We start from the raw sequence: 16698 nt of genomic DNA, 5'->3' as shown, positions 1-16698 counted from the left end.
AAACTACAGTGATTGGTTAAAAAATGATAAGTCCATTTACTAAAATATTTAACATTTTGTAAAAAAAAAAAAATGAATTTTATTATCAGAGAACAATACATATAGCATACTATTAAGTCAAAACAGCAAAAGACGTAAAAGCATTTGGAGTATGATCTCATTCTGTGCTACAGAAGAAGAGGCGGCCAAGAACTCAAACAGGCTGGACATGACCTCTGGTGGCAGGGATTATGCACAATTGCATTTTTTATTTGATAAATATGCCTCAATATTCCCAAGAAATGAATTATCTGCCATATTTTGTTGTCCTCTTCCCCATTTGAATATATTTTATTTAGTTAGTTGGTTCATTTTATTGGTTTATTTTCTATATCTTCCTTCTAAAGTGGCATCCCCACACAAGCAGGGACGTCAGTGGCCTTGTTATTACCCCTTCCCAATTATCTGTAGTTCAAAAAATTGCTGAATGAGTAGGTTTTGTTTTTGCTACTTATATAATATGGTTATTTAAGTAAGAAAAGCAATAATTGCAAAAGAAAATGTGTTTGGATGCAATAGCAGATAGGTAACATATTAAAAGGCAAGGGAAAGGTGAGCATTTCATCAAATCAGGGTAATTTGGATATTTATTACCTTAAACAGCTATCTTTTCTTTGTATTGGGACTGTTACAAATCTTCTAGTCATTTTAAAATATATATACAATAAATTATTGTTAAATGTAATTTCTATAACACATTTTTGGATAATACAACTTATTTCTTTTATCTAACGTAAGCCACTTTCATTAAACATAAACCAATAAACAAAAGTCTGAGTCCAGCTTGTGGGCCTTCCTCCCAGCAGCATCACCTGAAGTTTTTGTCCCTCTCCTCGTCTGTGAATGAACCCCGTGGAGGTCTACATCCCCAAGTATAAGGCTGTCGTCTCTACTGTCTATAGCTCTGCGTCCTCCCTTTACCTTGTACACCACTGAAGGATTAGTCTTTCTAGAAACACTGTCTCTCCATGGGTGTGTGTGTGTGTGTGTGTGTGTGTGTGTGTGTGAGCAATCTTTGCAAGGAAATCAAAAACATTCACCCTATTTTAAAATTTATTTTATCAGTACCAAAAATAGACAATAAATGCAAATAAATGTGGTTCAAGAAGTTTAGAATTGGGGCATTATGAGAAAATCAATTAAGTAGAAAGACAAGCACGTAGATTTCTAAGTGTCAGAAAAGAAGGCACCTTGGGGAGGGTGATTACAGAGATTTGAGAAGGAAGCAGTCACAAAGCCAAACCCAGGTCACAAAGAAAGTGGCAAGTATTAAGCAGTGATAATGCGGAGAACGTTGACCATAAAAGAGCTGACACATCGTCATGAGTACATCGTAGAGTTGACGAGGATGCGATAAGGAGTCACTAAGACAAGATTGTCGATGATGGCCAAGTCGGGGGGTATCCCCCATATGCCGTGGGAGAGAGTCAGCAGGGCGTGGACTTTCCTAAGAAATGTGAATAGGGCAGTTAAACAGATTTCATTGTGGTTTCTGTGCTGGAAAAAGGTCTGTTTGAAATGACAAGACTGCTCAAGAATGTTCACAAATGATCCAGATGATCATCTGTCCAATCTCTGCTTCTTTGCCACTCTGTAAATTCCCTAATAGGTCAATAAAGTCTGCTAAGCTGCATCTATTCCAACTGCATTTCAGTTGTCTTGGCTATTAGCTATTATATACACATCTACCTTAACTTTAAATACTTTGAATGCAATGAATGCCTTCTCTTTATCTCTACGAATTTCTTGCTTCCAATTCTGTAAATATCCATTGAATAAAAGAAGCTAATGCTCCTTTCCTAAAAAGGGATTCAATAAACAGATAAGCATTTTCTTGCAAACATGAAATTTACATCAGTTTTCCTTATTTTATTTTAGACATTAAGATTTGTTCCTTTTTTGAAAGGGTATAATGTAAAGGTATAAACTGCTGTGATTAATTATGTATCCCTGAAATACCTCTCAAGTGCATTGTTTCTTCTCTGCAAACACAGTACCAGGGTCCCAATTTAAGCTCCTGTCATCTTTCTTCCTTACAGTAAAACTCTGGTCTTGCTTCCTTCCATTCTTGTACCATTCAAACCTGTCTCACTGTGCAGAGTGATATTTCTAAACCACATGTCCTGTGATGCCAGTCCTCTGGTCAGTGTCTCACAAGGACAGCATTTCCTTGGAGAGTAAAAATCAAACAGTTACTGTCATTCAGGAGACAGAAGGAAAGGACACTATTGAAAGAGGAAATTATTAACCTTAAAAGTGGACAGCATTAACAGCAAACAGAAATACGAAGGGCACTAGGATGTAAAGTGGGTCAGCAGCCAGCCCACCTGGACACTCGTCCAGGGCACCTTAGCCAACTCGTCTCCTTCCTCTGTGACATGCATGCATTGATCCCTGACTGTCCCCACCTTATGCCCTCCACAAAGGATCTGAGAATTTGTTGAAAATGTCGGTACTGGGCATCATCTGACACCAGCTTAAATTACATGACATTTTCACCAGCGTTGTCCCCAGGCAGCAGGCTTGCTCCACATCTCCTGCCCCTTCAGCCTCCTCCTCACACCCTCCCACACCTTCTCCTATGCTAGGTGATCCTGTTTCTCCCACACAGACGTGGGTCCCTGGTCTCTGCTCCTCACCTTTCTCTCCACACCACATGTACCTCACATTCAGAGACCTTCTCCATGTCCAGAAGTTGGTCCCCCTTGGAGACTGACCACACCAATGAGTGCGCAGGCACCTAGGGCCTGTGGGGGACTCACCTATAATTTTAGAAAAACTGACATTCACAGGTGACAGCTAAGAGTAACTATAAGAATTAAATATTTCAGGGCAGCACTTGTAGCGCAAAAGAGTACGGCACCAGCCCCATATACCGGAGGTGGCAGGTTCAAACCGAACCCCGGCCAAAAACTGCAAAAAAATAAATAAATAAAAATAAAAATTAAATATTGTAGAATATTTGCTTAGGTAGTACCTTTTAAACGAATTGTAATGGAAGTCTTAGCCATTGCAATCAGGCAAGAGAAGGTGATCAAGGGTATCCATATATAGGGTTAGAGGAGATCAAACTTTCATTCTTCACAGATGATATGATTGTATACCTGGAAAACCCCAGGGACTCAACTACAAAACTCTTAGAAGTGATCAAGGAATACAGCTGCATCTCAGGTTACAAAATCAATACTCACAAATCTGTAGCCTTTATGTATACCAACAATAGTTAAGCTGAAAAAAGTAGTCAAGGACTTTATTCCTTTTAAAGTAGTGCCAAAGAAGATGAAATATCTAGGAATGTACCTAATGAAGGATGTGAAAGATCTCTATAAAGAGAACTATGAAACTCTGAGAAAAGAAATAGCTGAAGATATTAACAAATGGAAAAACATACCATGCTCATGGCTGGGAAGAATCAACATTGTTAAAATGTCCATACTAACCAAAGCAATCTACAGATTTAATGCAATCCCTATTAAAGCACCTCTGTCATACTTTAAAGATCTGGAAAAATTAGTACTTCATTTTATATGGAAACAGAGAAAACCTTGAATAGACATTACCCAGAAATAAAAACAAATCAAGAGGAATCACAGTACCAGACTTCAGACTATACCACCAATATATAGTGAACAAAACAGCATGGTACTGGCAGAAAAACAGAGAGGTAGATGTATGGGATAGAATTGAGAACCAAGAGATGAACCCAGACACTTATCATCATTTGATCTTTCATAAGCCTATCAAAACTATAAATTGCGTGAAAGATTCCCTATTTAACGAATGGTGCTGGTTGAACTGGCTGGTGACTTGTAGAAGACTGAAACTGGACCCACACCTGTCACCTCCAACAAAAATTGACTGCCACTGAATAAAAGAGTTAAATTTAAGACATGAAAGTATAAAGCTTCTTGGAGAGAGTGCAGGGGAAACACTTGAAGAAACTGGCCTGGGAGAACACTTTATGGGAAGGACCCCACAGGCAACTGAAGCTATACCAAAAATACATTACTGGGATCTGATAAAACTAAAAAGCTTCTGCACTGCCAAGAACACAGTAAGTAAAGCAAGTAGACAGCCCTCAGAATGGGAGAGGATATTTGCAGGTTATGTTTCTGACCAAGGTTTGATAACCAGATTCCACAGAGAACTCTAACTTATCAATAAAAAAAGAACAAGTGATCCCATTTCATTGTGGGCAAGAGACTTGAACAGAAGCTTCTCTGAAGAAGACAGGCACATGGTCTACAGACACATGAAAAAATGCTTGTCATCGTTAATCATCAGAGAAATGCAAATCAAAACCACCTTGAGATATCATCTAACTCCAGTAAGAGTAGCCCACATAACAAAATCCCAAAACTACAGATGTTCGCATGGGTGTGGAGAAAAGGGAACACTTCTGCACTGCTGGTGGGAATGCAAGCTAATACATCCCTTTTGGAAAGAAGTTTGGAGAACACTCAGGGATCTAAAAGTAGACCTGCTGCTTGATCCTGCAATTCCTCTACTAGATATATATCCAAAAGACCAAAAATTCACTTTGCAACAAAGATATTTGCACCAGACTGTTTATTGCAGCCCAGTTCATAATTGCTAAGTCATGGAGAAAGCCCATGTGCCCATCGACCCATGAATGGATTAATAAATTGCGGTATGTGTACACCATGGAATACTATGCAGCCTTAAAAAGATGGAGACTTTATCTTTTTATGTTTACATGGATGGAGCTGGAAAATATTCTTCTTAGTAAAGTCAAGAATGGAAAAAAAAGTATCCAAGGTACTCAATACTTTTATGAAACCAATTTATAATTACTCACATTTTCTTATGAAAGGTAGATCACAACTATAGGCTAGGATGAAGGAGAGAACTAAAGAGGGATGGGAGGGGAAAGGGGAGGTACGATAGAGGGAGGGTAAATGGTGGGACCACACCTATGGAGCATATTGTAAGGGTACAAGTCAAATTTACCAAGTATAGAACATAAATGTCTTAACACAATAATTAAGTAAATGAGGTAAAAGCTATATTAATTAGTTGGATGTAATCATTACAAATTGTACCCCACAAAAGCATAAATGTGTTCATGATCTATGTGTATATGACTTAATAAAAGCAAAAAAATAAACTAATTGTATAATTTCTATTCTATAAAAGGTATAATGGAATATTTGAAGATTCACATGAAAGTGTTTATGATAGTATACAGGGCTGATATTCATTTGCCTAACAGAATAATTTTCTAAATTTTTGAGCATTTATTTCATGAACTAAAACTTCAAATGTTTTGTTTCACTTAGCATAGCACCCTTGATTCATCCTTGTTGTAAGAGATGGCAAATTTTCTTCTTATTTTATGGATGAATAATATTTTATTTCCTATGTATACTTTTATCTTGAATATATACACTTTTTATTTGTCAATTTCACCACAATAAAAGTAGAAGAAAAAGAAAGAAAAAAAAAACCCTAATGTCTTGAATTGCTTAAATCCTCAAAGAGTTTTCAATGAGCTTTGATACCAATAAAAACATTCTACAAGAAGTTCATATTAGAATCAGGCACTAAATGAAGTTCTGTTACCACAGAATGTATTTAAAATGCATGTGCTTGCGTGGATGTTTGTATTTGGAGTCTGTATAACAGAAAACTTGAACTTGGATATATATCACATTATCTATATCTAGTTGATGTGATATACATTTATATACACACACTCATATGTTTGTACGTCTACATTTATACACAAATAAGTTACATACATCATATATATATATATAAATGGATTCAGCACAAGGCTGGTCTTCTATGATATATTTAATCTTTTCTTTTTTTTTTTTTGTGGTTTTTTGGCTGGGGCTGGGTTTGAACTCGCCACCTCCAGCATATGGGACCTGCGCCCTACTCCTTGAGCCACAGGCGCCGCCCTATTTAATCTTTTCAATGAAAATTCCAGGAGTAAACTTTTAGGAACATTTATCTTTTAATTCCTATAACATATATTTCAGCAACATGTATTACTTTCTCAAGAATCTGATCACAGGAATCATCAAGTGTTTACCTGAAAATAGCTGCATTGTTGAATGTGTTTACAACAAAATACATTTCTAAATATCTTATGAAGGTATTCATTTGTATTAACTTCATACCAGAACACCATGAAAGAGAAGTTACAATTGTCTCTAAATCTGCTTCTCCACTAAATGAATGTTATTGAGATACTATTTATTTTATAATTTCCTACATAGAACATGCTGTAGGTTCTTTAAATATTTTTAGTGATTTGATGACTATTTAGATTCCTTTCTACTTAACATTGCGCAAGGTTATAATATGTAGCATGCATTACAGAGAGACTCTAAGCTTCCTCTATGAACCATTTTGCACAAGCAATTTCATGTGAGTACGGGGCATAAACTGACACATGGTACTTGAGGATACAACAATCAAAGCAGAAACAAGACTAGGAAAGAGTGTAAGTCCAGGCAGCATTAACATTTCAAAAATAGAAAAGCGTATTGACTAACTCATAACTGACACGGAAACTTTACCTTAGCTGTTTAGCTTATTTCTTAAAAGTTTGTACACCAGGTCAATGATACAAATTGAGGTGTACAAATTCTTCTTACCCCAAATTTTCCATCAGTGCTTCTGGCAAGAGTCCCTGTGTGGAAACTTTTGTGTAAGTCTTCTTCTGCCTCCTGCTCAATCTGTAATACACCTTCATCATCATGCACTTAATCGGGAAACCCGCTTATTTGGAATGTCTCCCAAGGAATCAAATTAAGCCTAATTACACTTAATAGCAATGGCTGCTGCTTAATTTGGATGGTAATTCTGCTTAATTGAGATGCCTTCAGGTGTTTTAAGCGGTGCTCTGCGAAGAATATTGGTGTGTGCGAGTATTTCAGCCCTGAGTACCTTGTTCTTTCCCTGAGCATTTCTCCAAAATACACGATGAAGGACAAAAAGTTTTTTGAAGCAATATAACACAAGATTCCTGAAATGTAACTACTTGGTTATTGAATTAGAAGCAACAAAATTTATGCAAAATCTTTACAAATCTGTGTAAACATTTACATCTTTGTAAATGTGCATATAGATTTGTAAAGACTTTGCATGAATTTTGTTCTCATCTACGAAGAGAAAAGTGAAACTTCCAAAAAACAAGAAAAAGCATAAAAACATAAACTCCTTAAAAAAATCAAATTCAAAATATCAAAGAACATATCTCACGAGTTTTGTTAGTAATGTTAGTCCACAGAGAGTGGCAGAAGAGGAAGATCCTGTGCTTCAAAACATGTCACACACGAAAGATAAATCCAGGGATAGCCTGAGTCTCCTTCCTGGGCATTTTTCCTGCCTGCATGTGGCAGACATGACTGGTCACCCACAAACGAACCAAGGCTCCTTTATTCCTGCCTCACAGCTGCTTCTCTTCTTAGACTCCCTGGAGATCGACCATGAGCATTTGATTATATTCAATCAGAAGGAAGTTGCTAGGTAAATTCTAGAAAATGTTTCTTCTGTCTCTTGGTGAATAAGACTCATTTCATTGAATGTGATTGTATCTGTCACTAAAGCCTGGACCTGTGCAGCCGTCTTGAGCATAGTGAGGAAGGAAAGGATGGCAAATACTGCTCCTTCAACAATGCTGCTAAGTGACGGAGTGACACCTGGACTCTCCCTGCCTCTGACCTTTGGTGATGTGAAATAATGTGTTCTTAAAAACTCAAGCGGCTAAGGCGCCAGCCACATACACCTGAGCTGATGGGTTTGAATCCAGCCCAGGCCTGCCAAACAACAATGACAACTATAATCAAAAAATAGCCGGGCATTGTGGCAGGTGCCTATAGTCCCAGGTACTTGGGAGGTGGAGGCAAGAGAATCACTTGAGCCCAGAAGTTTGAGATTGCTGTGAGCTGCGATGCTACGGCACTCTACCCAGGGCAACAGCTTGAAGCTCTGACTCAAAACAAACAAACAAACAAACAAACAAAAAAAAGAACTTGGGCTTTTAGTTGGTTCTTCTGGTACTTGCAGCCAAAATCATTCTATTGCAGCAAGGAATAACCATTTTTTCATTTCCTTGTGGTATTCACCAAAGTCATAGCAGAATAGAGAACTACAAAAAGAACCAAGAAGTGCTATCAGAGTGCGATGGGGGGCAAGGGGTTTAACTTCCTTGGCTATTAGCCTCCTCTTTGGCAAGTATGAAATATAAACAGTACAAACCCTAAGCTTCCTTCAAAATAGAAATTTTAATTATTCTAGCATGTCTAGGAAATGAGAAACTCAGATATGCTACAGGCACATCTTTCATGTAGAATAAAAACATTTATAATTATTCACTTGTAATCTGGATTTAAATGGATTTTGAAAATATTTCAAGGATGTGAAAGAAATTCCCTGAAGATTGAAATTGAAAGCACCATCTTCCAGACTTAAACAGCATGAGTAGTCTGTTTATGTCAAAAAATGTTAGTATTTTAAAACTCTTTAATGATAATTACAGTTGGAAGATCATTTTTTGTATAGTCAAGGCCAAATCCACCCTTCAGTTGACCTTGACAAAAAAATAATGTCATTCTCATGGCTTTCTTTACCTCTATTTGGCTTTCTGCATGTCGTAATTCTAATCCCGAGTTCATGAGCTACACCTCTCAATGCCAAACATGACATCTTCTCAAATACAGGACGAACTCCACCATCACTGTGCCCAGAGCCAAACTCACCTCCTCCCTACAGCAGCACTCCCTCAGGTCCTGTCTCTGCTCACCTCCTCCCTACAGCAGCACTCCCTCAGGTCCTGTCTCTGCTCACCTCCTCCCTACAGCAGCACTCCCTCAGGTCCTGTCTCTGCTCACCTCCTCCCTACAGCAGCACTCCCTCAGGTCCTGTCTCTGCTCACCTCCTCCCTACAGCAGCACTCCCCTCAGGTCCTCTCTCTGCTCACCTCCTCCCTACAGCAGCACTCCCTCAGGTCCTCTCTCTGCTCACCTCCTCCCTACAGCAGCACTCCCTCAGGTCCTGTCTCTGACTAAAGGTGGACAGAGCATATCATCTATGGCTCCACCCTGCACAGACTGCAGAATCACATAGCAGCCTCACATTATAGTGTAAAGACAGCAGGCATCGCCGGAGCCCCTGGAGCATGAGAACACGTACCAACGTTGCAGCGTCTTCAGCACTCACCTCAATGCCATTCTCCTTGCCTCCCCTCTTGCCACGCGGGACACAATGTCCAACAGGACAAGCCATAGTCACGGGCCTTCCCCTGCTCCCTCAGTCCCTGGACCCCACTGAGTCTAGACTTGTGACAATGCTGGAGGATCCCCCACAGCACTCCCAGGGAGGCAGCCTTGCTTCTCACATGGAGTATGGTGGTGTGGTCCTGCCTCCCTGTCTGGGCATATTTCGTGCTCCTCCATGTCAAAGGCCTATAGGAACAAATGGCACTGTGCCCAGTGCCATAGTCGTCTGAGTGTAGTTCCCATCCAAAGCAGACCTTGCTTTCTGGTGGCCAAGTCACTGGGTGTTAATGGAAGGAGGAGGAGGAGATGGATAGAGCTCACACCCTGGCTGTGACATGGAGCACCTTCCCTGCAGATACCAGAGCACAGCACAGAGCTGGCACAGGGAGCAGCATGGAAACCAAACCTGGAGGCCTTTGACAGAGCAAAGTCAGCTAGGAAATTCCCCAGTCTGAAAGAAGAATGCTGACCACACCCTGAATTTTTACCCAGTTCTGTTCACTGAAGCCTATATGTTCACCTCAGACACTAACATTTTAGAATTAAAATAAGCCAACAAAAAAACAAAAGATATCTGTAATGAACTCTTTACTTAGTCTAAAATCAGAACTGTTTTGCATTTGGTCCTGGGAAATACGTAGCTTTAAGGCAGAACTATAGACATACGGCAAATGTTTTAATAAAATATAAAAGTGGAGAAGTGATTATTTAAGACACAAAATTGTTAGTAATAGTGCGACCATTGGTAAATACTGGGTTGCAATGAATTTAATGTTTTTATATACACTGTTATATACATATTCCTTTTAACATTGTTTATTTCAGTGAAATCCACACCTACAATGTCTTATTGACAATTTTTTTTTAATCAAATCAATTTGAAGACATTCCCCCTTTGTTTTTTTTTCCCCATTGGTATGCATTTACATTGAACTTAAAGCAAATTAAAAGATATCCATTTTATAACCAATGGAACATGATTATGAATATGCTTTCTTGGCCTATGATTTAAAATGTGGCATCATAATTGCAAACTATATATGCAAAACCTATAGAGAAATACTGTGGAATTGTCCTCTTTTACTGCTCTAGGGAAAAATACCTATTCTATTCAATGTATTTAAGTCAAAAAATTGGAAAATGTACTGAGATGGATTAACTTTTTAGAAAACTCATAGCTCATGAGAAGAACATATGAACAGTGTGATATAGAAACAGTATTTTAGAGAGGGTATTCTTTGTTTCCAAGTATAGTAGGAACATTATTAAACCTTTGTAGTGCTGTGAAGAAATACTTTGATATTTAAGAAAGCTTTCAATTAGTAGACGAGACTTGAATTGAGAAAAGCAGAACATATATCAAAAGGTACTATGATACAGGTGGGAAGAACATAATCTCTAGAATCTCTTTACGACACCACATTGAGAATGTTCATCTTGCATTTGAATCTCATACTGTTTTCCAATAAATATGGGTATCTAGATACATAATATGGCGTATGTACTTATTTCCAACAGTAAAATGCAGGGATGCCTGACATCAGCCCAGCCATTTATCTAAATAGCTAACCCTGGCAGAGTGTCACTTTTGTGTCAGCCACACAGACAGGAAGGATGGCAGCCTTACCTTGTCTGGGTCGGTTGTAGTGATGACCCACACACAGTGGGCATTGTCTTCATACTGAACTGGGTAATTAGGGGAGGTGATGACGCCACTGGGTCCACGCAGATTCGATCCACACGTTCTAGCTGGAAATATATAGAAACAATGTTATTTTCTACAACATTTCATTAGTGTGGTAAAGACATGCTATTCATATGACCTTTAAGTTAGGTATTCAAGTTAGCTATTATCTGATCATGATAAAAAATAGGGCATGAGCTCAAGTGGACTTGCAAAGTTGGACTGGAACACTTACATCATTTTCGAAGGCATTACCATTCACCAAATTACATAATCAAAGAGAGCACCATGGACAAGTCAATATCAAAGTGTCTGTTTCAAATATCATTTCTTCATGTGCGTTTGGTTGTGCAAAAAGTCCATATGCACATTTAATTGTACATGTGTGCAATAAGATAAACGAGGAGACCCAGAACAGTGCAATTCAACAGGAATTAACACCACAACTATGCCGCATGGTACATGGCCTTGAATAAGGAGTTTCAACTCTCACAGCTTTGTCCTTTCAACTTCAAAGGAGGATTTTGGAAAAAGATCTCCAAAGTCAAGCTTTAGACTCTCTTCTACAATAAACTATACCAACTTCTTTACAGCACAATGAAAATAGGAACTTAAAATATTGTTGAAATTTTAAAGAAATAAAATAGAAATGGTGACTCTAAAAGATAAAAAGAAAATATCTTAACGTCGAAATGAAAAAGCAAGTGAAGCATGGAATTGCATAACCCAATACCTATGACTCTGTTTGGAATATAAAAGTAATTTAATTGCCTTCCACTTGAAGAAAGGAGATTTTTTTCTTTTCTAAGAAATAGACATAGTTTGAAAATCTAATGTCAGCCTGGACTCTAGTCTTAGTTAGCATTAATAATTTAAACTTGAGTTTGAGAAAGCAGAAAAAATGAATTTTGCAAGAAGGAATTAATATAAATAGAATCTCTTCTTCATTTTCCTGAGAAATCATAGCACACAAACTGAGAAATTCCCTCCCAAAGAAGGATTAATCCTAATTGTAGCCCATCCTTTCCCCCCCCACACCCCGACTGAGCACCTGCTTCAGGTCAGTTATCAGTGCAGGATCCTCAGCTACAAAACTGAGCAGAGCAGGACTCCTGACTCTAAAAGAAGATCTCTGAGGAAGTTGGAATAGCCACTTAACCCAGTTTTTCCGAGCTCTCTCCTGTTTATAGTGATGTAACAGTGACATGAATCACACCTATTCCTAATAATACTTCTGTACTCCATTGTGACTATTGGTCCAAGGACCTATCTTTCCTACAAGATCATGCATTCCTTGTCCTCAGCAACAGCCTTCTTCCCTGGCTATCGTGTAGTCTCAGCAGGATGTATGATGCCCACTGGCCACGATGGAGAGAAGTAGAGCCACATGACTTTAGATACTCTTCAGTTGCTTGGTACTTACTAGGAACATAGTTAGCTAAAAATTGACTACACAGTGATGAACATATTGAAATTAACTTTTAAATGATTTGCATTTACTGTCCAACATGAACAAAATTTTCAAAATAAAATGGATAAAAGATTACCTAGTTTTCAAAACACATTGGAAATCTATTAAGAGTAGAGTATAAATGTCTGACCACAACAGATAAGTAAGTGATGTTATGTCCATCGGTTTGAATGTAAGCATTCCACATTGTATATCAAATTAGCACACTATACCCCATAAATGTCCACAGTCATGATTTAATAAAAAAAAAATTCTGTAGATGGCTCATTGGTCTAAATGTCATCTGAGAGAGAAGGAAAGGAATATAGACATGGCTGTCTACTATACTCTCATTGTTCATTGCCCATTTTTAGGAACATGTTCTCAGAGAGGATCAGGAATGACAGGTGTAAAATTTTCTTAGAGCACTTTAATGTAAATAGTTTGAATTAGAAAAACATTTAGAGGAAAAGTTAACACCAATAAAATTTGAGTTAGAATATCTTTGTTATATTTTCATAAATCTTACATTTCATAATTAGTAGTCATTACAAATGTGATTTAGCATTAATAAATATTTGTTTATATGTATATCATGGAATACTATGCAGCCTTAAAAAAGATGGAGCCTTTACCTCTTTTATGTTTACATGAGGGGACCTGGAACATATTCTCCTGAGTAAAGTATCTCAAGAATGGAGGAAAAAGTATCCAATGCACTTAGTACTTCTATGAAACCTACTTATATTTACTCACACTTTGTTATGAAAGATAGAACACAACTATAGCCCAGGATGAAGGAGAGAAATGGAGTGGGAAGGAAGGGGGGAGGTTTAACAGAGGGAGGGTAAAAGGTGGGACCACACCTATGGAGCATATGACAAGGTACAAGTCAAATCTGTCAAGTGTAGAACGTAAATGTCTTAACACAATAATCAAGTAAATGAGGTGAAAGCTGTGTTGATTGGTTTGACGTAACCACGTCAGATTGTATAAAAAAAAATCAGCACATTGTACTCCACATATACATAAATGTATTCATGATCTGTGTATTTGACTTAACAAAAAATAAATAAATATTTGTTGATTTAGTTATGAAACAATATAATTGCATTATATTTCTAAATAATACATTTGAAGAATCTATGCAGACAGAAAGTAAAATTCCTCACATTCCTACTTAAAATTTGTCCTCATCCAATCATTGGCCCTAGTGTCACCCTGATGGGACGGTCACCAAAGCTGACCCACTATCAGTGGTTTTGTGGCCTAGTTGCTAGCTTTGAAGGTTGGCCCTTAACTTGACTTATCAAAACTGGCTACCAGCACGTTGTCATTGCTTGGGGAAATATAGTTTTTTTATTGAATATATATATATATATATATATATATATATGCATATAAATTTTATGGAGGTAACTGTTAGTAAATTTTGTATAGGAAACCAGCACATGCCCCATGTTCTCAAGCACACATCGTACTGAGTTTCACATAGAACAAGTCATATATTCAAGTCTCTTCAGAGACATCTTTACCAAAGTTGTCCAATTAACCCATAAAATAATGTTTCTTTTTCTTTTTTAAACATATTAGTACATCTCTATCTTTGCAATGCATTTTAATAATAAATTATTTTTATTCTTTTTAATATGCCTTCAAAAATAGTCATCTGAAATGTGAATATTCAGGGCAGAGGGTTTTTCCATTTTATTTGTCTAACTTTGGCAGTTAGAAAAATTCTTGGCATTTGATAGTTTCTTCGATAAATATTTGTCATAGTTTTTGAGTGAGTACAACAACCTCAGGGGGTATGATCTAAGTGCAATTACTTAATTCTAATCCTTCTTAGGAAGGTGTTGAAAGTTTCAGCTCCTACCTTTGTCTTTACCATCCTGTACCTTTTCCATCCTCATCGTCTGCACCTTTTTCCCATTTTATGATCGTCTCCACAGCCAACAAATCACAGTTCCCTAATCACAGCTTTCTTGCATCAAAGTTTCCTTTGAGTCACAGATGCTCTCAATTTCTTCACTGGCAACTACTCAAAGTTCAATCACGTGTGTAGTGTCTTTATCCAACCATAATAATGTGGCTTGAGTTAGCAGAACTTGTACAAGCAATATCCGCACAGCAAAGTTCACGTGACCTGCAGTCTTCCAGCCACCCGGAAGCTCACATTATTACCTGGGGTTTCCTTTCGGTTCTGTGGCTCTGGACCAGCAAGCGTTATGTCAATGTCTGCAACCTCCAGAGGGCAGAGGGAAGACACTCGGCTTTTCTTCCTCCTCCATCAGACTCAACACCAGAAGCTTTTTCTTTTTCTTTTTTTTTCATATCTACTATATGTTAGTTTTGTAAACTATTAACATTTGAAAAAAAGAAAAAGAACTAGAGAAGAAGATGGAACTGCCTGGGAGGTTAGAGGTAAACTACTGTTGGATTGGAGCCAATGAACTGGTATTGATCAGCCAGGAGGCTGTGGGGGTGGCCAGTCAGGACACATCTGCCATCTCCATGAGATCAGGGTGGGTCAGATCTGTGGGGATGGCCAGTCAGGGCATGTCCAGCGTCCTCCATGAGATCAGGGTCAGTCAGTTCTGTGGGGGTGGCCAGTCAGGGCATGTCCACCATCCTCTGTGGGACCAGGGTCAGTAAGATCTGTGGGGATGGCCAGTCAAGGCACCTCCACCATCCTCCTTGAGATTAGGGTGGGCCAAATTTGTGGAGATGGCCAGTCAGGACATGTCTGCCATCCTCCGTGAGATCACAGTGGGTCATATCTGTGGAGGGGAGCAGCCAGTCACGGGGTGGGGAGACCCGGACAGCGGGGCTCCCAGGGCTCCCAGGGCAGTGGGATGGTTCCCGTAGGTTTATTTATAAGCAACATCTACACTGCTGCATTGGTGGCTGTTTTTATGGTGTATTTGGATATGAATTCAACTGATGTTCTCTGAATTAATAAAATGATGCCCTAAGATCTGACTCAGAAGGCTGGAAGTCTGTCTCTTTGTTCCTGGGCTCTGCCAGTTTCTCCCCTCAGGCTAAGAACAGATTCCGCAGCTCCTCTGTTGGGAGGATCAGTTCCTGGGGAAGGATTCTGATCCGGATCCAAACACTGGCACGATGTCTCTGTAGGTAGGGGAACCTCTTTCCTTACAGTAGCTCAGGCGCTATATAGGCATTCGGTTAGTTAATTTGTCACCATTGTATTTAATCAAGCAATATAATTAAAGAATCAGAATATACTTGTGTCCAGCAAGTTTTTAGACCGAGATCTATCTTTATAAATTCTCATAACTGAAATTTTTGCCAATGCCTGCTATTTATCCATTTAATCAACAAGTACTTACTAAGTACAAAGTAAATTTCTTTCATATAATTTATCACATTTAATACAAAGTAGTAATTTATCTATTTATTTACATTCGGTTCCTGGAAATCTTGCTATTCTCAAGTAACTGCTGTATTAATCATATTCAAATTAATCAGTTGAAAGAAGGAATATTCTAATCAACTAAATCTAAATCAGTGGGCTAGCAGGATTCACGTTAGTAGCTACTTTCTTTCACATAAGTTACTAATTACATTGGATAATCTATTTCTTGTATATTTATATTTTTATGAGACAGCATTGTTATTTAACCACAAATGTGTCTTGACTGTCAACCACAATGAAAATAATAGTCACAGAGGTTGGGAGCTTCCTTTCATCGGTCACACGTGAGTTTCCAGGCCTGGATTACATAGTCTCTAGCTGTCTCATTTTAAATAGTTTAATTTTAAGACTCTCAATTTTTTATATTAGTATAATAATCATCACTCCATGTATAACTGTTGTGAAGATTGAATAAAATAATGCAAGCAAAGCATGTAACACACAACATATTACAAATGTGTACATTACGTGCTTATCAGGAGGTGAGCACTGAGGTCACACCAGAGAGAACACAACTAAATTTCTTGCCTTCATCAGGAAATTGATCAACCAACACATGAACATACAATGTCAGAAGGAGAGGACAGCTTTGATAAAAGGCAGTGAAAATCTCTGTAGGGTGTCTAGAAGGGGCTGTCTATGGGAGAGAGAAGGGATTGTTGATGAGATGACCTTGGATGAGGACGGTAGGATAGACCACCACATAGACATCTAGGGGAAAGTGCTCCAAAGAGGAGGCGGCAAATATAAGGCCCTTAAATTAAAACTCCAGGAATGTAATTAGCATCAACTTCAGGTTACTTTTATTCTATGTCAACAGAACGTGAGGGTAGCA

The 16698-nt window shown here is 38.3% G+C and overlaps 1 protein-coding gene across 2 annotated transcripts in view; it reads right to left on the bottom strand.

Moving 5' to 3' along the window:
- Positions 1 to 16698, bottom strand: part of CSMD1 (CUB and Sushi multiple domains 1) — a 1787407-nt gene that overhangs the window by 500561 nt on the left and 1270148 nt on the right. For both annotated transcript variants that reach the window (XM_053598050.1, XM_053598051.1), the window contains exon 10: positions 10921 to 11042. In XM_053598050.1, the coding sequence (XP_053454025.1) occupies positions 10921 to 11042 (122 nt within the window). The remainder of the gene's footprint in view (positions 1 to 10920; positions 11043 to 16698) is intronic.

This window comes from Nycticebus coucang, chromosome 7, assembly GCF_027406575.1.
Source record: "Nycticebus coucang isolate mNycCou1 chromosome 7, mNycCou1.pri, whole genome shotgun sequence".
NCBI lineage: Eukaryota > Metazoa > Chordata > Mammalia > Primates > Lorisidae > Nycticebus > Nycticebus coucang.
This window is presented reverse-complemented; position numbering and strand designations above follow the sequence as displayed.